The 24,296-nt window shown below is 33.9% G+C and overlaps 1 protein-coding gene across 2 annotated transcripts in view; it reads left to right on the top strand.

Moving 5' to 3' along the window:
• The window catches only part of LOC149789232 (coadhesin-like), a 40,903-nt gene extending 37,082 nt beyond the window's left edge, over positions 1-3,821 (top strand). For both annotated transcript variants that reach the window (XM_089975400.1, XM_089975399.1), the window contains exon 13: positions 1,140-3,821. In XM_089975400.1, coding sequence (XP_089831526.1) covers positions 1,140-1,294 — 155 coding nt within the window. In that variant the 3' untranslated portion in view covers positions 1,295-3,821. The remainder of the gene's footprint in view (positions 1-1,139) is intronic.
• Positions 3,822-24,296: the final 20,475 nt, after the last annotated feature.

The raw sequence follows: 24,296 nt of genomic DNA, 5'->3' as shown, positions 1-24,296 counted from the left end.
CCTTCTGTAAATTTTTTAATCATTGCAACATTTTCTTTTATTGGTTTAGGTGTAAGTTTTTCTTTTACTCCAGCTACTTCAGTACGAATTTCACTGACCCCTTTAAGTATTTCTTCACCAACAGGAGGATGAGCTGCAGCTATATCAGTTGGAAGGTTTTGTAAAATCTTTTTTGTTTGTTTAGTTCTCCTTGCAATTTTTTCAGTTTGCTCAGCGGTTTGTTTTAGCGTTGGAAGAATACCTTTTTTTCTTTCCTCTTCCGTAATATCTCCCAATAAAGCTCTTTCAGTGACCGCCGCAGCCTTTTCAGTAGCTGTTGTAACGGATTTAAATAACTGTTCTGTACCCGTAGCAAATTCAACATGTACTTGCTGTCGTTGTTGAAGCTTTTCTCTAAAACGATCGCGGACAGGAAGAAATTTTTTAATTGCTTCTAATCGCTCTCGAGCTAGTCTAGTAGTAAGTGCTTCTCCGATATTTGCCATTATTTGATAACCGATTATTTAATTCCACTAATAAAGTTAATGTTAAAGAAAATTTTTCACAAGAGCAGCAGAGAGAGTGAATCTATACCTGATATTTTTCTAAATAGACCATCGCGGGCAAGAAATTAATTTATTAAATGAGTTTTACGAGAATAAACCCTTATTTCAGTAAAATGACAACTTTTTTGTCTTATTTTCTGAAAATAAGGGTTATTTTTGTAAAATAACTCTTCTATCAGAAATGTTCTTGATAGAAGGGTTTTCTGGTAAAACAACTTTGTATGATTCACTCTCTCTGCTGCTGCACGAGCTACGGATATATTTCATCTCGTGGATAAACCGTTTCTCACCCACTTGATAAAGAAAGTTTGGTTAACCTATTCAATGATATATATATATATATATATATATATATATATATATATATATATATATATATATATATATATAGATATATATATATATATATATATATATATATATATATATATATATATATATATATATATATATCCGTTGTTAGTCATCATTCTCTATATCTAAACGAATTTAATAAAAAATTCCTTAAACTCGCATTGTAAAACAAGACAACTAAATAGTCCTGGTCATATCGTACCAGCAATTTATTCTCGCAATTATTGTTTTCAATTACAGGTGTTTGTGATAAGATATCTGACAGGTACATTAAGCATCCTACTGACTGCACTAAATTCATCCGATGTGTATCGAACAATGCGATCATTTTCTCGTGTCCTGACGGCGCCTACTGGGATCAGAGCCAGCTTACGTGTGGACATGGCACGTGTTAAACATTCCTTTGTCATGAATGAATCCTGAAACAAATGTTTGTAAAAATAATAAGATGTACCTGTTTATTAAAGGCTAATCCACATTATGCAAGAATACACAATCTTCACTCGTATACTTCACAATAAAGACAGCATGTAGCTTTAGACATTAAAAATATTGATAGCATGGATTAGATTGAAAATATTTTGTTCTTTTCTTTGCATGGGAAAATCTTTTAAGCAAATTGCATTCTATTTTTTTGTTTTTATTCATGCTATGCTATAACACATTTTCTTAAATTTACAACTTAACATTGTGTTATGATCCATCTGACAGATTTTCTATTCACTAAATTAAATGAAATTAAAAGGCTTCAAAATATGCGATAATTTGGTCAATTTTGATACCTGTTTATGGAAAAAATTTTAGTTCGACATTTATGCACCTATAAAGAAGTAAAATGCACATTGACATCAATATGTGTATGCCATGATTATATATATATTATATGTACAAGCGACATCTTGAGGGTCGTTATTAGTTTTGTTTCGTTATCTGTGGTAGTTAAACAGTTATATATAGGTTAACTGATATATTGGCACGATTTAGTGTGGCACTTGTAATGGTTTTATATTTGTGATTACTTGCGATTTATTTTATTCTCTCGTTGATATTGTATTTTGAAAATATATGTTGCCCACCTTCCGTGAATGCTTTTGACATTAAACCACTTTTTATTTCAGGTATGGTTTTCATTTCTTCTTAACCATACCTACATTAATAACAACAAAAAAGAACGAATCAATACCGAAATGATCACAGGAGTTTTGAGCATAAGCCTCAAATTCTCTAATTAGAAGTTACAGTATTTGTAACTGCACACGTGAACTGTTTTGAGCATAGGTATCAATATTGTAAAACGGTAAGACATCTACACAAGTAAATAGGGCAGAGCAGAGCAAACCCTGGATGAGATTGCCTGTCAGGTGAACTATTTCGCTGAAATCCCTTGAGAATAATGTTTCTGAATCAAACAATAATGTGGGATATTTATCCTTTAGTTGCTTTATGTCGTTGTAGAAGAGCCGTATAGTTCTATCGTTTTCATAAAGATGACATTATTCATGTCAAATACCGTTTCGGAAAGGGTACATCCAATTTTCATAATTAACTTATATTCATTCACAACCTATATCACAAAAAAAAAACCAATATAAAAAGTATACATATCTAATGTTTAATTTTTTTATAAACTTTCGGAAAATTTTGTATGGCGGATACAGATTTAATGAATTCACAATTGGTGGTTCTTTATTACATTTGTTTTAAATATTCAAAGTACATCACTTTACAAAAAGGTTAACAATAGACGCCAGGAAATTGCAAAACTGATTTCTTAAGAATAATGGTAAATTTTAAGATCCGTTTGATAACAGACATGAAAAGAGAACCATCAGCACGTTCTAAAAAGCGGATACAGATGATTAATCGATATAACATAATACGGAATGCATTTACGTATAACTAAAAACTGTTATCATCTGAGATTTTCATAAATTGAAAACAAGCAATTTATAAATTATTTTAACTCGTGATAGCTTACTATACATTGTTCTCTGGAGAAAGAAAATACTTTGAAACAAAAGCACACATGAATAGCATGACTTGAGTGATTTCAAACATTTCAAAGGTGTCTTTCAATTTGCATATATGTTACGCGTGAAATATGGATGATATATTATAATATTCAACTATTATAGTTATAACTCAATCTTTGCAAATGTGTATTATGCTGAGATTTTAGAAGATGAATACTACACTAAGTTTAACAATGCAGAATATATTATACTGTTCCATCCTGTTGTGTAATCTAGTGAGTTAAATAACATCACACAGTATATATTCTACAGACAGAAAATCGCTGAAGTTAGCATAAAGAGCGGCCGCTCAGGCTGAATTGCGTCACAACAGTTCTGCCTTACCTTACCTTTTGCTACATTATAAAAGACTTCTTGTAGTGTCTCAATGAATAGTATAATGTTTAAAGACATTGTGGGAAGTATTTCAATTTCCTTTTGGGACGTGTTGTGCTTTTTTCTTTAATATCAAGTGTGAAATACAATGTTTATAGGATTGTTAAAACATTTACTAGGAATTAATATGAAAATGATTTACATACCAATTTATTGTTTCATAAGAATTAAATTGAGAAATAAAATATTTTTAAATTTACAACACAAATGTCGACATTTAAGGTAAATCATTGAAGATTTTGTCTTTAATAGAAAACTGTTTTTGGTGTTAGTTTGAAATATTGAATTCTTACTAGACTTTAAGCATTTTTTGGCTATGTTTAGCTCATTCAATATTTTCTTATGTACATAATATTCTCTAATAGATAAACTCCTGAATTGTATAAAGCTGTAAGCTTTGAATCAATACAATAATTTTATGTATTGTTTGAATTTAGAATGTCTAACTTTTACATGTATACGTTTCTATATATAGTGTTGTTTGATTTAGTAAAATGTCCGATACAACCATGGATCTCTTTAGTTGTGCCTTTCCTTTCAGTTTAGAACCTTGTATCCTATCGAACTCCAGCAATGTAACCATCGTGCATCGCACTGAGTGTCTCCTCTGTTGGAGGGAGGGGGGTCACAATGCATTATTTCCCTTTGATCTGAAAATTGTCCGACCAATACTTGGATAATAAAAACTCTACCATACCATGCTGGTGTTAAACAAACATGTATATAAATGGTAGAGAAGATAAATTCGTATCCTAAGAACATTTTAAAATAGTTATCATTCGAACTGGTGGAAATCTACGTATAAGAATATACAATTACATACATCAGCCGAATGAACACAAGCTAATGAGGCTAAAATAGTTATCATTCGAACTGGTGGAAATCTACGTGTAAGAATATACAATTACATACATCAACCAAATGAACAGAAGCTAACACGGCAAGTGTTCTGACAATAAATATATATTTTGTTTATGATAAGCTATGACCATTGTTAGGCATTATATTTTAATGTAATATTGATAGATCACGTGATGAAAGGTCCGCTAAATATACCCATTCGAAATGAGCAATGATTCGTGTTATATTATATCGAATAGTCATCCTTTTCTTGCTTGCAAACCACAGCTTCTTGTGTTGCGAAAGGTTTTTTCTTTTATCCTTTTCAAGCAATTCATGGATCCGTAGTTTCCTAGATCATCGACAAGTATACGTGAACAGGACGTCTATAGCTTATGAAATAATGAACACGGGTGAAAACTTAAATTTTCTGTGATAAAACCATAGAAGCATGAAATATACATAATACAAACTAAAAGCTAAACGAACTTAGTACATGGTCACAAACCAGCATGACCTAACTCACGGACTGAAGAGCTCTCTTTTTTCACCTCGTATCTCCCTCTCCCTCTCCGTCTTTGTCTCCCTCTCTCTCTCTTTCTCTCTCTCTCTCTCTCTCTCTCTCTCTCTCTCTCTCTCGCAACCTCCGTCTCTCCCTCTCACCCCCTCCCTCTCTCAAACCGCTCCAGTGGCCTTATGGTTAGAGCGTCCGTCTCGGATGCGGAATGTCGCTGGTTCGAATCCCGGCCGAGTCATAACAAAATCTCTCTCCTCTCTCTCCGTCTCTCCTTCACCCTCTTTCTCTCTCTCTCTCTCTCTGTGTCTCTTCCCCCAATCTTTCCGTATAAGTAGATTATCTATATTCACACATACATAAACATATATATTAACACACACATACACACACAGATATATATATATATATATATATATATATATATATATATATATATATATATATATATATGTACCACTTGATTTCTTTCATAGGAATCCGAAATGACTGTGTAGATAGAAGATAATTAATTATTGGGTTGTCATGCGAGTATGTCTGATGCTTTGTCGTGATGGAATATGGACTCGTGTGTGCAGGCAAGGCGAAGTGTGCCGTTTAAGACAACTATACGACTGATGTAAAGAAAGTAATACGACTGCTTTGCAATACATACATAACTGACCTATTTCGCTATACATTACCAATGTCGCAATACAGGCACTCCTGACCTACTTCGCAATAGCTCAGTAATCCCAACTTAAAATTACCCATAATTTTAAACGGGTTCATTTTCCTAAACCTTCTACGGTTATTATCAAGACTGGTTCTATAACTCAAACCAAGTACATAACCTATTAAAGGTTACAAATGATCATTGTCTTAAAGAATATTCTACAATTATGGACCAGACAATTAGTTGTTATGGAATTTGTTGTTTACAGACGAGTATTACAATTTACACTCATAAACAATATCTAAACATTCAGTATAGACATACATAACAAGACTTTTTGGTGTTCGTGTTTGCGCTTGCAAAACTATGGATGTGTTATGCCGTTATTGGGTCATTTGGGTTTTGATGGTTCGAGTGAATGATGCTTGTGTTAACTAAATATTGCTGTTTCTAATATGTAACCTAGTTTCTGTGTTATGTGGCTATTCGCGCACAGTTTAAGATAAAAAACCCAGATATTTCAAGGTATTATATATTTTTTTAACCTGTTATAAGGCAACCGTTTTTGAGGCCCTCTTCGCCTGGGGAGAATTCAATTGAGTGATTTGAGTCGCATGGATCATGTGGGCTCTTGAGCGGCCTCGTTGCAGCGCCGGAATTATGACAGGTGACCGGAAAGTTGCAACTATATTGTATATCTTCTTATTGAGGATGATAATATATACATGTAATTCGTGCATCAAACTCGTGAAATGAGCTACACATTTAATACAAACGAACATTCAGAAGCTGAACGGCGCTTATGTGTGTGTGTGTGTGTGTGTGTGTGTGTGTGTGTAAGACGATCCTAGTATGGGTTGCCATTTAGTCTATGTTTGGTTCTGGTCTCAAGTGTCCCTATAAGCAAACGATACACACCATTCCCTTTTATCTTTTATTATTCATAGTTATTAATAATGACTTGAATCAGCAGAAAAGAAACCTGTTTGTGTGCATGCTGGATATAATGCAGATAACCCTTTTAGCTTGTGAAAAATTCAATCTGCTTTGAATATTGCATTTAGTGAGACGGAGCAAAGTTGTAATTGTGTTTACTGTATTTGTCTAAAATATTTAAGATAATAACCAGTCGTAAAATGTCTCATCAGGTCTTGTCTTCACTGTACACCGTAACATATCTCTTTGCAATAAAACGAATTACACTGCGCCTATGAATAATTCCAATATGCTATGTACTAACCTTTTATAGAATGCAAGATGATGATTTCAACTGCAGAAAGTTTTACGTCGAATAATTCCACAGATGGATATCGCGTAGTGCCTGAAACGTTCACTATTCGTCTCTAACAAGTAGTTCTGATAACTAGCACTTTATTATTTTATTACAAAGTCTTTGAATAGGTATATGGCATTTCGTTTATACACTCAATGTAAAGTCAACCGAGTTCTCTGTTTCAAATACATATGTTTGTTACAATGGACATTTAGTTTGATCTCAAGTGTTACTTGAATCTTTCCTCTCTGTAGAAGAGAAGTAGCAAGTTAGTGACAAAGATATTGAGAAAGAGATTGTGTGTCATAAAATAATACCATAATATAATAAACAGCGCCGTTCTTTAGGTAGTGTTTGAGATTGTTTTCCTTTCGAATCAGAGTTCTAATCAATTCCAGGTAGTCATTTTATACTACTATTATGTTAACCCGATCTCTCCCTCCAATTTACGCACCTGTTTACCAAACTGACCCTGAAGGTAACTATGGCTGATCAGTTTGGTATTTCTGAACAATGATTATAGATCTGTATCGGATTCTCAAGCAGAGATGATCAAATGTGGCACAGTAATAATGACTTCAAAGGGATTTCTTATGCATAATTTGCTCGTGTATATTTATCACATTTTAAAAATGAGAATAAGTATTTCTTATTGAATTGGTACGTTTTGCAATAGCAATTGGTATATTGCATGGTTACAAATGTAATATATTTACATGGATATATTAGAAAGAAAACAAATTTACAAGTTCCTATGATTGGAAAGTTGAACCTTTTGAGCCGCAGTGAATATAAAACTGTGCAGAAATAAGGTCAAACTGATTACGTGTTTCCGTTTTTTGGTCTCTGCATTTGAAATTTCTTGCCAAATATATGTGGTAGAAAAAGGACACTGCTGATTTTTAATGTTACTTATTAGGCCAGAAAGGAAGCTGGCTTTTAAAACATAAACTCATATATGAAGAAAACTAAAATTGTTTAGGATTTTTTTGATTATTGTTTTAAAAAATCATTTTAACTAAGACGCATAAGGCAAAATTGCAGCTTTCACATGAGCTCGTAAAATGATTCAAATATGTAATTTTGTCCACATTTCATTTTTGCAGAGGGGTTTTCCAAATATTAAAATAATGTTTCAAGCAGAATGTGGAAAGATTCTTCCACCACTTCAAGCTTATATTTAAACATTTTGTATTTAAAACACAAATCATGGAACCTAATGAAAAAGTGCATACCTTTTACCGATGCGACAACATATATGTTTATATTCGTAGAATTCATGTTAATTAACGCGATGTTTAGAAACATGGTTACATAGTAATTACCGACAAAGACCTCAATATTATTGACCACAAGAGGTTTCAAGTACTGTTACGTTTACGATTATGGTTCAATCCAAATGTATGTGCACAAAACGTTATTATGGATGTCAAATATATCATTTTTATGCCACAGAGTGATTCCCATGATTGAAGACACATGCTCGGAAATACTAATTAGGACAAATTGAACTTCCCATCCTGTGATGTCTTAGTTTTTGTCACTCTCTTTGTCTGCTATCAAATGTTATATATTTAACATTTTTGTCTGAAAAACAGCAATTAAAAATTGACAAAGCTGCAGTAAAACATTAAATTCATTATTCCATTTTCAAGTTTAATAATTACTTTAGATTTGTGATTTACGTACCACTTGATAATTGTTTGCCCCTCCCACTCTACATGGGTGTTGTCCATTTCTTTTGTATGTAATACGAAGTAAATATAATCATGGGGTAAAGGCGAACAAGTCATAAATATGAAATGGTCAAGAGTTAGAACATTAAAGGGATCTAAGTTTCTTTCCACTTAAGCAAAATAATGACAAAGTCAAAACTAACAAGCAATCCTCACACAATTAAACATTAGGCAATTTATGGGATAGATTCAACAAGTTCATGTTCCACTTTCTTCACATAAAGGTGCAAAGTGTTAGATTTCGTTAATCCAAAGAGAAAATGTTGTTACCCATCATCAATATAATATATAACTTAGGTATATAAGTTGTTTAATGTAGCCTTAACGTATTATTTATTGCAATACAAATTCATGAAATTGTAGTGGTATCACTTTTATATATGTTTGAATATATTTGGTTTTGCGTTACCAATTCTAAGAGAATTGCTCGATCTAGATCATAGGCCTTTGTCGATTTACTTTCATGTATGGTACATAACTCGTACTGTACCATCCTTTATATGCAAAGTATGATGATTTCTCCTTAATAAGTAAGTACCATACAGTGGTAAACAAATTTAATAAAATTACATAACTGTACAATTTTCTGCACACACGGTTGTCTTAATTATTTTCCTGAAGGCTGGAGCTTGAAGTTTGCTTATTTTGTGCTCCAGTTATTACTGTATACAAAAATGTGGGGGTGGGGTTATCCAAATATCCACATTCGTTTATATCCGTAACAATACAGTTAGCATAATAAATATTGTCACAATCCATTACCCTCGTCATTGCGTTTCTTATAACTGTCCTTGATAGCTAGTCAACAAAACGCAGTGTACATTGATTACAAAGGCAATAAGCTCTTGATCGTACTGTTTATGTGCTTGTTTGATATATCGAGATACAGCTTATAGTATCCGAATATAGGGTTTTTAGTGTATGCTGTAATTGAGTGGTTTGCTAATCTAGATAAGGACGATATAGGCCATACTGGGTTTATTGTTTATGCTGTAATTGAGTGGTCTGCTAATCCAGATAAGGACTATATTGGCCGTTTACTGGGTTTATAGTTTATGCTGTACTTGAGTGGTTGGCTAATCTAGGTAAGGACTATATTGGCCATTTTGGCTATTTACTGTGTTTATTGTTTATGCTGTAATTGAGTGGTTTGCTAATCGAGATAAGGACTTTATTGGCCATTTACTGGATTCATTGTTTGTTCTGTAATTGAGTGGTTGGCTAATCTAGGTAAGGACTTTAAAGTAAATGACCACGATAGAGAAGAGAGATAGCACCAGTACAATGAAAATGACGAGAGTACAAGTTTAATGAAATTACGAGAGAGAGAGAGAGAGAGAGAGAGAGAGAGAGAGAGAGAACATGGATAAGAATTAATGAAACTGTTGATAAAATATATTGATGTGTGTAAACGTAAGGGAAAACGTATACTTAAATCACAGGCCATTTAAATTATATCATTGTAGTAAGTTAATGTCAGAGAATCCCCATCCAAAAGGAAGTATATATATATATATATATATATATATATATATATATATATATATATATATATATATATATATATATGTGTGTGTGTGTGTGTGTGTGTGTGTGTGTGTGTGTGTGATTTTTTCCTTATTTTTTGTCTTCATATTCTGGCATTTTTATTTACTAGTGATATAATTTCAACTGCCCGTGCTGAAATAACTGTTTTTTTTACAACTAATTATTGCAATTAAGATAATGGACATATCCCTCACTGTAATACTCGGATCCTGTTGTCATCTGTTCAATCCCTGAACTGCTGGAGACACTCGAGATAAAATTCTGAACGAATGTAGAAGAAATATCTGGCAAACAGCTCAGATCGTTACTCGATGTACAGTAGGACGCGATATTCTTTTTCTCAATCTGCCTATTTTAGTCTCGTTTTCGCGATACATTAATATTCACGAGGTTGTAATTGAGTGTTTGCTAATCTCAATATTTAAATAAGGGACAATGGGTCACAAACTTTAGCGCAAATGCAGTTTTACAAGAAAATATTAACTATTTTGTATCAATACAGAAAGATAGCCTCCAGCAATTTAAAAAATATAATACTAAGACTGTAAGTTTCCAAACCTAGATAACTTGGTGAAACTAATTTTAGAATGTGAGGAAGCATTAAGATACTGGAAATATATTGTAGAAAATACAAATATATGTTCAGATTGTTATACCAATGAGTTTTGTTTCTAAGTTGTGCCTGAAAAACTTAGGTCATTCTCTTGTCAGAGCGATAAACTATGGTTACAGTATGGGGGAACTTCCATCAGCATAGAAGAAGTGAACAATTAATGGCAACAAAAACTGAGGACCACATGGCTGATGAGTCAGTCATAACCAAATGTGTTATCCTCGTTAAAGAAAGCTTATTATTATTATTATTATTATTATTATTATTAATACCGTTTTTTAATCTGCATGAGAATAATGTATCCTTGAAGTCTGTCCGTGATATTTTATTATACTATTCTGCATGAAGTATGTCCGTGATATTTGATTATACTACACTACATTAAGTCTGTCCGTGATATCTGATTATACTACACTACATTAAGTCTGCCCGTGATATTTGATTATACTGTTCTACATTTTTTTGAAAGTAAAGTTGGAAGTGTGGATCGATTTTGTCAGTTATTAAATAAGTTGGAGCGTTATGAAAATATTGTACGAATAAATTACGAAAATAAAATTAAAGAAATAAAAAAACATATCAAACCAGCGGTAAAGGAGCCCTCTCGTCATTTGGTAGAATCACTGTTTTAAAAAGTTTAACATTATCTCAAAAAAGTCACTACTTGGAATAAAACCATTGCCATAATATGTTCTAATTGAAATTAAGAATACATATTTTTTTTAGATGTTTGTTGAATAATTCAGTTGATAAAATTAGAAATAATCTTATTGCTAATAATTACGATGTCGGAGATTTGTGAATGATAGATGAATTTGTATTCGTAGAAACATTAAAGGTCACTTGAATAAGAAAACTGACAAGCATATCAACACAATGGAAAACCATCCTAGAGACATCTTTCCAAAATATCACTAATTGTTTGCAGTAGTCTATCCCCCAAAAAGTTAAATTACGTATGACTGCATTTTGGAGAGAGGATTTGTCCGCATGGATCAATTTAAAAAATAGTTTCTCAGTTGATCCACTCGCTGGTATTTTAGATACCGCCTTAAGATACAATTACAATATTAGAGCAGTGGTATCTATTTTATTTTAATAAGAATCAGTTTCAACATGGACGTAGAAGAATTAACGACTGGGCTGATGCTAGAGGACAATGGTTTAATATAAACCAGTTCTAGTGTTTTTCAGTTCAATCGAATATCAATCACATACGAAGGCATAGTAAGAGAAATAACTGAATATCAAAATAAGTTTGAATTAGACAAGCAGAAAAGCTCACAGATCCTTGCATCAGGTCCGAACTACTTTACGTTGTAGGGGATACAATTGGTTTACGAGAAACTAATCAAAAATCGGATTTTTTTCCTCAAGAGGCAAGTGACACATATAATTTGGTAAACTAGCAGATGACAAATGGCAACATATGTTTCTCTTACGTCCAGATTTACAAAGTGTCCACAAATAAGGTGGTTTCAGACAAAGATTCTACGCCGAATTATTTCTACCAATTCATTTTAATTTAAAACTGACATAAAATAAAACCCATATTCCATCTGTTTTGGAAATGTAATATAGTTCAGTGGGCTTGGGCACACATTTTAAACAGGCTTAAATATTAAACACGTTTTCATAAAATACAATACACTTACGCGTTTAAAAGGCGATACAGTTTTGAAGAAGCGGACGACTTTTATAAACGTGCATAATACATCTAGTTGTTTCTATAGAAAGTTATTATGTCCAGACATCATGTGATGTTGATGTGACTATATACCAGAAACGAACTTACACATGTATACAATAGTTATCTTTCTTCTCATTTAGTCAAATCAGAGTAACCGTTGTCATGGTTACTGGTACTGGGAATGAGTATACATGAATTTTCATATTAAACCATGCAGGGCATTCTGTCTCTCCTTCTCACGCTCTCGCTTGATTTATTTACTTACATAATGAGACTTGTGTGAAAACTTTGTAAAAATGTAACTCCAGGTCCCAATCTTGGCATCTCCACCTGTGTATCCAGAATTGAAAGAAAAAACAGTTGTAAATGTATGCAAATATTATCACAAACTTCAGTAAATATGCAACACAATTTAGGCATATGTCAGCATTTAACATCCGGGTTTCATTTTACATCAAGGGTTATATTGTCTCGGCATTTGACCCCTCGATATTTATGTGTTGACGTGCGCGTCCTGAAAGTTTTTCTGACTTGAATATTTCGTTTAAAATACCTTCATGAAACTGAGGAACCTGATTCCTATTTGCTAGAAAAACAAAAATTGACAAACGTTTTGTTCCAAATTTCCTAACAAGCTCTACATGTGCTCATGTTATCAATACATTTGTCTATTTTGTAAAAATATCAATTGTCTACAGTTTCATTAAAATTTCACCAGCGTGATAAAACCAGATTTATAAATTCGAACAAAATCAAAATAATGGTTTCTGAATTTGTTTTAGGTCAATGAAACTATTTCCCATGTTTTGGTCGAGATTGATGCTAAACTTTTGCATTGGTTATTTTCAAAATGTAGCGGCAGGTAATATCTTGCACTTGTTTGCAAACCAAGGAGCTACTAAATGTCTCAGTGATGTTGCAGTATTCATGCAATACCAAAATTTCAGTCATGCGAAAGATGTTTACACTAAGTATAGAGACTGTATTTTTATCGTGCTGAAGAAGCATATATTTACGGTTCAGCATAATGTCATGCTAGGTTGATACCTAGTACTAATATTAGTACCCTTACTCCTACCTCGTGGACAGGGTACTAACACGAGCATGTGTGTCAATGGAGCAAGCCAATGTGATTCACACCCGGCGCTCTTTTAGCCTAATAATAACACTTTGAACATATTCCTTGCATATAATCCAATAAATTGAGTAGTCCTCTTATTTAATACCGGAAGTATGGAAAATCATTGAGAAATTATTGTAAAATCTCGTTTACCCTTTTTAGCCGATATTTTCGTTTAGATCGTCCGCCATATTAGTTCAAATAATGATTACTTCCGTTCTCAACCTTGTTTGTTTGTGTGCCATATAGGGACATTGACGCCTTATTTGGAAACGTAAACAAATTGTAGTAAAAATTTGGCGCCGTTTGGGTGAGAAATTCCGCGCATTAAAAGTAAATAGGGTTTATCAGCAACTTTGAAATTCCACCAAGAAGCGATTATTCGCCACTTGATTGATAATAACATAACGTAGAATATCCAAATATGTTCTCACAAGCCTTACGTAGGGTCACGGCGAGAGTCTCGCGTTATCTGTCATGGCGGACACGGTGAGGTTAGTGTAACCATGCCAAGTTATTTTATCGTGTAAGGGCTTAATAAATTCAAAATAAGCCAAACTTATTTCACAACATGATTATACTTATGTAGTAGATTTCTACACTGTTTGTTTTTCTGACTTTAGTGATGATTTGTTTTGCTCCATTACATGATATGGGATCAGTTCGTAGCCTCCACCACAAAAAATCAAGTTGAGGCTACGACATCGTAGCTAGGTTTTACCATATACACCGTCACGTTCGACTGTTTACGGTGACAGCTCCTTTAAATTTATATGGCTTTGACATATTAGAAATAAACATGATCGATATTTCAAATGACGCTAAAATTGAAATATCTTATGACTTTATGGTGACTTTAATTGTATAACTGCTTGCTAAGATGACTGAATACTTGATGGTGCTTTAAAGTTCGTTCAATCACTCGATTTTGTATGAGACTGGCAACTTTGATAAGCCTAGAAAAAAAAGAGATACGGAGTTATTATGAATTTGGTAAAAAAAAATCCATATCTAAGAGTACTTCACTTGCAATGTCCTAAAAGGTATAAAATCTGAATTTGTTGAATTTTCAAAGGCACGGTGAATTCATTAAAATTTGACCTAAACTGTGTAGAATTTATTAGAAATATCATGGAAAATCATGTCAACAATACATGTGATACAAGCAATGTCGATTACAGGTATAACATTCTCAACTCGGTAATAATTGAGAATGAAGTATTGAAAACATAGAATTTACTTGCAAAGACGGGCTTCCAGGAGGACTTTTCAAAGTGTAAAAAAGATATGATAGGACGCCATTTAACGCTTCTCTTTAGCGTTGTTTTCTACAATGGCGCATTTACTGATAGATGTATAAGGTTGAATTATATCACTTTTAAGCAAACTCGATGATGTAAACAAATCTAAATAAATCATTTATTACATTGTCCACAAAGCACTTCTCAAAATCAATCAAGTATTTTGTGTTACGGTCTATGGTCTAAATACTAGGGAAAAAAGCAAAACAACAAGTTTTGTGAAATTCATAAAATAATTAATTCTCTAAGTAACAACATGAAAATTTAAACGGGACGTACAGTATTGTGAACTGAGTCCCAAAAATTCGAACTGTTCCATATCAAGTCCAAAGGGATATAATGTTCTGAATGAATTCCTAATCTCTAATGTGCTAATCTACCAATATCATTAAATGTACCAATGTACTAATAGTCGTGCTTCATCGCAATGTTATTTTCCAGAATGCCATCATTCGCAATAAACTCAAACTAATGTTAATTTAGTCGATGTTGTTGTTGTTTTTATAGCGTTCAATGCCATTTTCAGTCAAAATAACTATACATGGTGGCCAGTATACATGGTGAAGGAAGAACCCGGGAAAACCCCGGAAAGAACCACAGACCCACGAGACGATACCGGCATGCTTTCCCACATACCCACGTTGGCCGAATCCGAGACTCGAGCCCACCGTAATGGTGAGCTTTTAAGACCACGCGGTCAATCGGGAATCAAATCAATGAACAATTTTGTAATTTCAATTAATTATTTATATAAAGCATCTCAACAATTATACATGATTCCACAAAGACGGATATTACAATAGGAATGCATAATTTTGACGACAACAGCCTAATATAGGAATCCAAGACACAACAAGATGATCAGAATGTGAGTTATAAGTTTGCGTTAAGAACTGTCTAAGGTCCAAAGACCATATAAACATGCTTGTAAATATTATGTTAAGTTGACCCCCCCCCAAAAAAAAAGAACAAATGGACAAAAGTTAGATCTCTACATAGATTGTTTGCAAATGGCCATTAGCTTAAAATACAACCTGCAACCTTGTATACATGTTTTGGACACACTATATAAGCCTGGAGTGGGACAATGTTGTTTGTTACGTTCTCTCTTTTCCCCCTTTTTGATACATAATTTATAACTACTCAAAAACGAAAATGGCGGAACTGGAATCTTTCTTGAGAATGAATTGCAATTGATATTGTTACTTTATGCTGATTATTTGTGCATTTTTGCTACTACTGTTTTGGAATTACAAAGAAAGATAGACAAACTAGAGCTCTTTTGTGTAAATTTAGGTCTTGCTGTAAATGCGGATATATCAAATACCAATGCTTTGGAAATGTTGGAGGATTTAAAGTCTGTAAAAATGGATTTATCGTAATGAGAATATCAACATTTTAATTTATTACAACAATACAACTGATCTTTATTTTAACTTTATTGTTAATCAAATCAGAATTTAACCGCGTTAATAGATAAATGTCAAGGTAGTCTGACAAATCCATGTTATAGATACAGCATCAAAACGAAAATTTATCTTGGCAGAAGGTTTATTAGAAACATATATCTGGGTCCAGTAAACTAGAGGTTAATGTTTAAACAATACAGATGGATTTATGAGCTACACGCACATCTCTCACAGAGAGAGAGAGAGAGAGAGAGAGAGAGAGAGAATTTGAGTGTAATATGTGCTCCATCCTTTGTTATTTATTTTGCCGGATTGCGTGCGACCATGTTCCTATACAGAGGATCAATATATTTTTGACTGAAATATAGACTTCGTACATGAAGGGTAATTGGCAAATTTTTCAACAGGTCCTTTGGAAAATTATACTTGTAATATCGTACTAAAATATCTCTCCGTTCATATCACAAGAAGTAACAATTTCAAGTGATCTACAGGCAATGTTCAGGATATGACAAATCTTTAAAAATACCTTTTTCACATTCTTTGTTTAACAGATTTGTGAAGATTATATTCTCATGTATAGAACTGACTGAGTAACATGTACGTAGCAAGCATGCATGTTTATTATGTAAATGGAGTGATCCATACATATAGGAAGGTGTGTGGGTAATTAAGAAACACGGAACACGTGTCATTAAATGTGTTTCTTGACATTTTAAAATCTAAATTATGTTCGTTTTATGCCGTATCCACGTATGTCTAAATAATCCAGTACAATCATTAATGACGTTATGTGAGATCATGATTCAATTTCCACTTTACATGGAGTGACGCAAATTAATACAGACCATCGTCTATCTTTACACACTCACACACTTATTTTTTTAAAATGGCGAGTATGATAGACTTGTGACCGAAAGGGTACGGTTCAAATCCTACAATTGAATCAACCTATGGTGGATACCGTAGTGCGTCATAGGAGAAGACGCGTTATTTAAATTGCATCAATATTCAATAAGTACTTCTGCTGTGACAAAAATCACTAAACCAAGCCAATGAATTATATAAAGTCAACATATCACCAATTTCAAAATCATTTCTTTAGATCCAAGATAATATTATATTTTGAGAGCAAAATCTTTTTTCACCTGCATAACTTCACCATATCGCGAAATTACTGAAGGGACATTTCACTTGTAATATTGACTGTTCTTTTTCCGGAAATTGCCATTCTAAAATTATGAGTTTTGGCACACACGATTCTTTACAGGGAGTAAAATATGCTAAGTTTGACCTGGAAACCAATATCTTTTTGGATTGATGACAGTAATCAAATTTAGTTTTGGATTTGGAGAAAAGCAAATTGGGTTATTGTTTACTTCCAGTTTTAATATATGACAAGTTTTGTCAAATTCTAGTAATCTGTTATTGGCGAAGAAGTCGGTATAGGCTTTTCTGTTGTTTTTTTAAAAAATGTTTTTATTTTTATAACAGCTTAGTTTCTATTCATAGTAACGCTGTCCATTTTTAACGGTAGATTGTCAATACTTAAACAAACATGAGAACTCTTCCTGCCAAGATGTTATTTTTTTAAAAATTTTAATAGAAGAAGTCGCGCAAGGTCCATTTATACTATTTTAGGGGGTACGGGTGCGATTGAGGGGAAGGACTAGAATATTATAGTATTATAATACTTTTTAAAGTATATTAATTTAGGGTAAAATCAAATATTAAATATACCAGTTCGTAATAAAATCAAGACCCCACCCGGAAGTTGAATGGTCGGTCCTTTAGCTCACCACTAAACTTTTGGCCCGATGAGCTAAACGATACCCTCGTGTTACTACAGTGTTTTGTTAAGAGATCAAAATACAACATTTACGAAAGGGTCTTGCATGGATCTTGATACTATATTATAGTGTAGGCGACCGATGATTGAATCTTTGGGGCAAACTAATTTTTCAAGATATTTATGGTCTGACATTTTGTTTAAAATACTACTACTACTACTACTACTACTGCTTATTATTATTATTATTATTATTATTATTATTATTATTATTATTATTATTTGCTTAAAGTTGTGAGTGCCCGGTAATTCTTCTTATGCGCAGAGATCGCACTGCTTACAGGAAAGATCAGCTAGGACTGTTTTAAAGGTCAAAGATATTTTAACATCGCCATCATCTTTTCCAACACTCTTAGATGAATGATAACCAAAAATGTATGCATCTTTAGAAAAGCCGTACTTGCTTTCAAAATCATTAATAATTTAGAAACCAAGTATCTTACTTTTTGAGGCTTTCATGGTGCATTAACACAATGATTACCAGGTCAAGTGAAAACAAAGCTTTTTATATCCCCCAAAACTCTGTCAGGGTATTTTTTAAAAGTAATTTTCTTAGAGAATGACAATTTAATTTACAAGGAGGGTGGGTGGGTGGATAAAGCTCTCAATTAGCTTGAGGAAAAAATATATTTCTCGATTTATCGGAACCCACCCCCAACAAAGAAGCAAACACGAGAACAAATAAACAAACAAAGGAACATAACAACCAACCTATTATATCAATTGCATAATCTAAAAAAAAAAAACATTTTGAGGTAAATATATCCAGGCTAGAACCAAATTCTCAGCCCTCCACCCAATCCCTGGTCACAAAACAAATTTTAAAGTCGGTCCCTTACGCCCGTACAGTTTTATGGAACAGACTGCAGTAATACATTAAAATGGAGCTTTACGTTTCAACTTTTTATAAATTATACATCAGCAAATATTCTTAATATGCTACAATGATTTTATGACCGCATAACATTAGAGTGATGTAGCTGCAGGGCCATAACGTAAACCAGTTGGGTACTTGTTTGAAATTACCTCCTCCTCACCATCTGGTTTCTAAAATTATTTTTTATTTACAAGCCACTATATATCGATGCGAAATAGCTATTTGTTATGATTCATCATGAGATGTTGAAATATATAAATGGGAGAAGAATTACACCACCACGGTGGCGATATCTCTTATATTTACTCAGATGTATGTTATTCAAACCTATATTTCCATACTTAAGTCTGTTCAACGTAGTTTTCTTCTGCTCCTTTTTAATATATCTCTCTCATTCTTCCGCTTTCTCTCCATCCACCTCAAGTTGTACAGATCTTGACATCTGTCAAGTGCACAACCCATATCATACATTTATGCAGGCAATTAGGTGCTTTAAAAAATGCATACAACGAACTCAAAACAGCAAACTGTTAACCTAAAGTATTACCCTTTTTACATTCAGGTTTCTGTGTGATCCATGAAAAGTGTCAGTGACTGACCTTATATGACCTGTTGATATGTGTCACTCACTGAACATTGTATACCTGTAATATGTTAGGACAAACGATAGACATTGGTTATAAACAAATTCGTAATAAAATATAGCAATGCATTTTTAAAGAGCAAATTCAGCTTGGGTTACAATCATGTTTGAAAATGAAAGATAAATTAAGGCGTTGATTAGTTTTGATAGCAAGACGAATTTAGAGAGAGAGAGAGAGAGAGAGAGAGAGAGATCGCGTGCTTTATCAAAATTATTTTTTATTTACAAGCCACTATATATCGATGCGAAATAGCTATTTGTTATGATTCATCATGAGATGTTGAAATATATAAGTGGGAGAAGAATTACACCACCACGGTGGCGATATCTCTTATATTTACTCAGATGTATGTTATTCAAACCTATATTTCCATACTTAAGTCTGTTCAACGTAGTTTTCTTCTGCTCCTTTTTAATATATCTCTCTCATTCTTCCGCTTTCTCTCCATCCACCTCAAGTTGTACAGATCTTGACATCTGTCAAGTGCACAACCCATATCATACATTTATGCAGGCAATTAGGTGCTTTAAAAAATGCATACAACGAACTCAAAACAGCAAACTGTTAACCTAAAGTATTACCCTTTTTACATTCAGGTTTCTGTGTGATCCATGAAAAGTGTCAGTGACTGACCTTATATGACCTGTTGATATGTGTCACTCACTGAACATTGTATACCTGTAATATGTTAGGACAAACGATAGACATTGGTTATAAACAAATTCGTAATAAAATATAGCAATGCATTTTTAAAGAGCAAATTCAGCTTGGGTTACAATCATGTTTGAAAATGAAAGATAAATTAAGGCGTTGATTAGTTTTGATAGCAAGACGAATTTAGAGAGAGAGAGAGAGAGAGAGAGAGAGATCGCGTGCTTTATCAATATTTAGCCATTGGCATAACATATGAACTTTAAATAGACACGCTAAACTAAAACACCTGATACTTCAAATAATGCATCCTATAAACTTTAGTATTTGTTTTTGCAGTGTGCACTTTGTATTCCTGTCATTGAAAAAAGTATTGTTGGTCGATGATGTATCTTTTGATTTTTTTGAAAGTGTGTATAATGCTCACTTAAAAAATCAATATATTTAACTAAGTTGTTATCACATGAACATCTATGAAAGCTACATTTGAAAGTTTCTAGCATCGTGTTTGACATTTTGTCTCAGACTCAGGACTGCCCTTGGCATATAATAAACAACCCAGCTATTACAAATCCTAGCAAGTGCATGCAATATGATACCGAAGACTTTGTTGCAACTGATACATCTCTTACGTATGCAGCGATGTAAGTAATAGTGAACCAATTAAATATATTTTGATACAAACATCTATTGTGCTGTACCTCTTACAGTCATAATTTCTCAGTAAATCAATGAAAATTTCAAAGGACATTTTATGCATTTTGTATAAACTATCATCAGTGACATTTTCTTATCATTTCGGTGAAAAGCGGAGACGAATTCTTATAGGATTACGCTTCAAGTATATTGGGAGAGAATTCGAATTTTGGTTAATATTAATAAAGCTGTCAAAATATCCCTTTTCGTTAACTTCAGGATTAGTTGACACTTGAACTAACTGTTCCATAGGGTCATCTGTAAAGGCAATGTTTGCAAGATTATAAAGATGACAAGGAAAAGTACAAGTCGAATGTTTTTAAACTGATGCCATCTACAACATTCTTTCGATACTACCATGTCGAAACATATGAGAGAGAGAGAGAGAGAGAGAGAGAGAGAATCTGGAAACGAATATTACATGTTTTTTCAGTATTTGGTACCAGACTTAATCTGTAGGATGACCATGTTGTGTCGGCCAATATCTCTACATAAGAGGCAATAACTCTTGCCAAATGTATATCAATTCATTTGATTCCACTGAAATAAATCTCTGTTGTTCAAATAAACACTTGCAGTTTGACAGGACAATACACATTTAGATGCTCTCTTACCTCTTGGTTTTATTATCATCTTTGTAATATTTTCCATTAGTTGCTCTTGACACCAAAATAAAGACTGAGGCATGATAATTTATGACTGATATAAGCCCCACTTGTATAGTAATAAAATCGAACATACTAGAAAGCTACTACAAAGGGATGGGGGCCATTGCAGGTCCTGGAATAACAAAGCAGTGTTCATTACCAGGAAATTGGAAGAAACATATTTCGCAAAAGCCAAAGACCAGAAGCAAAACATGTGAGCTCTTTGGAAATATATCAAGTAAGTATACATCCAATATGATGCGGGTGTCCCTACTCAAATGAAAGATAATGACAATGCAGTTTCCGCTGATACCAGGGGCATAGCGGAACATCTAAGCAACAATTGTAGTAAATATGCAAGTTCTATCAAAACATTGATCCAACAACAAACTATGCAAGGCTGGAAGAATATGTAGCCTCCAAAGTTCAAGAAAGTTAGAAATAAAATAAACAAGTGAATATTTGTGGCACTACCTCTCAAACTGTATTGTACAATAGGACATAAAAGAATACGGTAAAAGCCCTAAATTGTTAAATTTAAATGCAAATAGTATGTACATTTAATAGCCTGTTAGTCATAAATGCAGATATAATGCACATTCAATGGCACGCCATACACAATTAATCCTTGAATGCAAAATAAAGTTTATACCATAACGAGAGCAACCATAATATCAATGCATAAAAGACAAAGATTAAGGTCTTCCCAGGAAGTACAGACCCATTACTGTCCTGCCCGCCATTTCAGTGAATATAAATACTAAAATTACACTGGACAACAAATTTTTACAAAAGTCATGTTACTGAAATAAAATTAGTCAATTCTTATCAATTTTTATGTGCTGAACACGAATATGACAGTCAAATTGCAAAATTGGCTCTAGTTTTTTTGTAATCTGCAAGAAATTAATGTTTACATAACGAAATGCATTCCAATAGTAAAAGGTCAACTGTAATAGCCTACCTATAAAAAATCAAGTCATTGACTACATCTTAGATTTCTTCGCCTGTCTCTCGTACAGCTGTTCGGGAGCATCTCTGAGGAGTGTCCAGCAGTAGTCAGCCAGCATTGTAGTGGACCATTTTCCCTGGTATCTTTGTTCCATTGTTGCGATATCTTGATGAAAACGTTCGCCGTGTTCATCACTAACAATACCACCGTTGCTAGGAAAGAAATCCAAATGGGAATGAAGGAAGTGAATCTTTAGAGACATATTGCAGCCAAGTTTCTTATACTTCATCAACATGTCTTCTACTAGTTCCTTATAGTTTTCTGCCCTAACATTTCCGAGGAAGTTTGTAGAAACTAGGCGAAAAGCATTCCATGCTTGTTTCGCGTCACCTTCCAGCAAGTTGTTGAACCGGTCATCTTTGAAAAGCTCTCGAATCTGAGGACCCACAAAAACTCCCTCTTTAATCTTTGCTTCGCTGAGTCGAGGGAATTTTTCATGCAGGTATCGGAATGCTGGCAAAGTCCGGTCAATGGCTTTCACGAAGTTCTTCATCAAACCTAGTTTGATGTGAAGGGGTGGTAGCAAGATTTTCTGAGCCTCAACCAGAGCTGGGTGTTGGATATTCTTCTCTCCAATGGCTACATTCTGCCTGTGAGTCCATTCCTTCCTCATGTAGTGCATTTCCCTTGCTCGGCTATCCCACTCGCATAAGAAACACATGTATTTTGTATATCCTTGCTGCAGTCCCATTAAAAGGGCAACTACCTTCAAATCACCACAGAGGTGCCAGCTGTACTTGTTATACTCAATGGAATTCAGTAGCTGCCTTAAGTTATCGTATGTCTCTTTCATGTGGACAGCATACGCTACTGGAATAGATGGAAGAATGTTTCCATTGTGCAAAAGCACAGCCTTGAGACTCAGTTTCGAAGAGTCCACAAATAGTCTCCATTCTTGTGGGTCATGAGTGATTTTTAAAGCATTCATGAGGCCCTCAATATCGGAACAGAATATCAGATTACTTTCCTTTCTGAAGAAAGGCTCCAATTGCTGGTGGCGCTTTCGATATGCAGTAATTGTGACATCTTCTTCTAGAAGATTCCATTGTTGGAGTCTTGATCCTAGCAATTCTGCCTTGTTCTTTGATAAGTCCAAATCACGAATCAGGTCATTTAGTTCTTCCTGTGTTATTCTGTGTGGGGTTGATGATGCACCACAGTGAAAATCTGGATCACTGCATGCTGATGGACCAGGAGAAGAACAGGTCGACTCACCTTTGTCTTCGTCAGATGAATCAAGAGAATATTCTGCTGGAGGTTCTGGAATAGGAAGTCCCTCACCATGTGGAACTGGTCTGAATGCAGACGGAATGTTTGGGTAGACTATTCTCGACTTCTTTCGCTTCGTTATTCCGCCGGAAAGAGGAGGAACCAAGCAGAAATAACAGTCATTTAGGTGGTTGCTTGGCTCTCTCCACACCATTGGGACTGCAAACGGCATTGATGACCTTTTGCAATTCAACCACTGTGAAAGCTGTGTTGTACATGTAGCACAGCGGAGCCCAAGGCTTGTCTTGGTCACCAACCTTGCATCCGAAGTAAAGATGATATGCCTTCTTCACTTGAGAATTGATACTTTTCTTCTGGTTGGCAAATGTCACTTCCCCACAAATATAGCAAAAATTGTCCGCGGTATTAACACACTTTCGAGGCATTACTGTTCTTTATTGTACGTAAATGGATAAAATAATAAGTTTTATGTAACAGTAGCTTGAACTGTCTCGCACAACGTCTAAAATATTTTAAATGCTGAACCTATCTGATTGGGCTTTATATAGTACACTGCTTACGTCAGCTTCAGCAGCCGCCTGGCATTAGTATAATAGGCCTACACATGTATAGTACACTGCTGACGTCAACTTACTTCAGCAGCCGCATGGCATTAGTATTGCATTGTATCAGAAAATGATGCAA

Source organism: Sinohyriopsis cumingii, chromosome 11, assembly GCF_028554795.1.
Source record: "Sinohyriopsis cumingii isolate HCF-2022 chromosome 11, ASM2855479v2, whole genome shotgun sequence".
In the NCBI taxonomy this organism is placed as follows: domain Eukaryota; kingdom Metazoa; phylum Mollusca; class Bivalvia; order Unionida; family Unionidae; genus Sinohyriopsis; species Sinohyriopsis cumingii.
The sequence above is the reverse complement of the archived record's forward strand: the minus strand, read 5'-3'. Positions and strand labels throughout refer to the sequence as shown.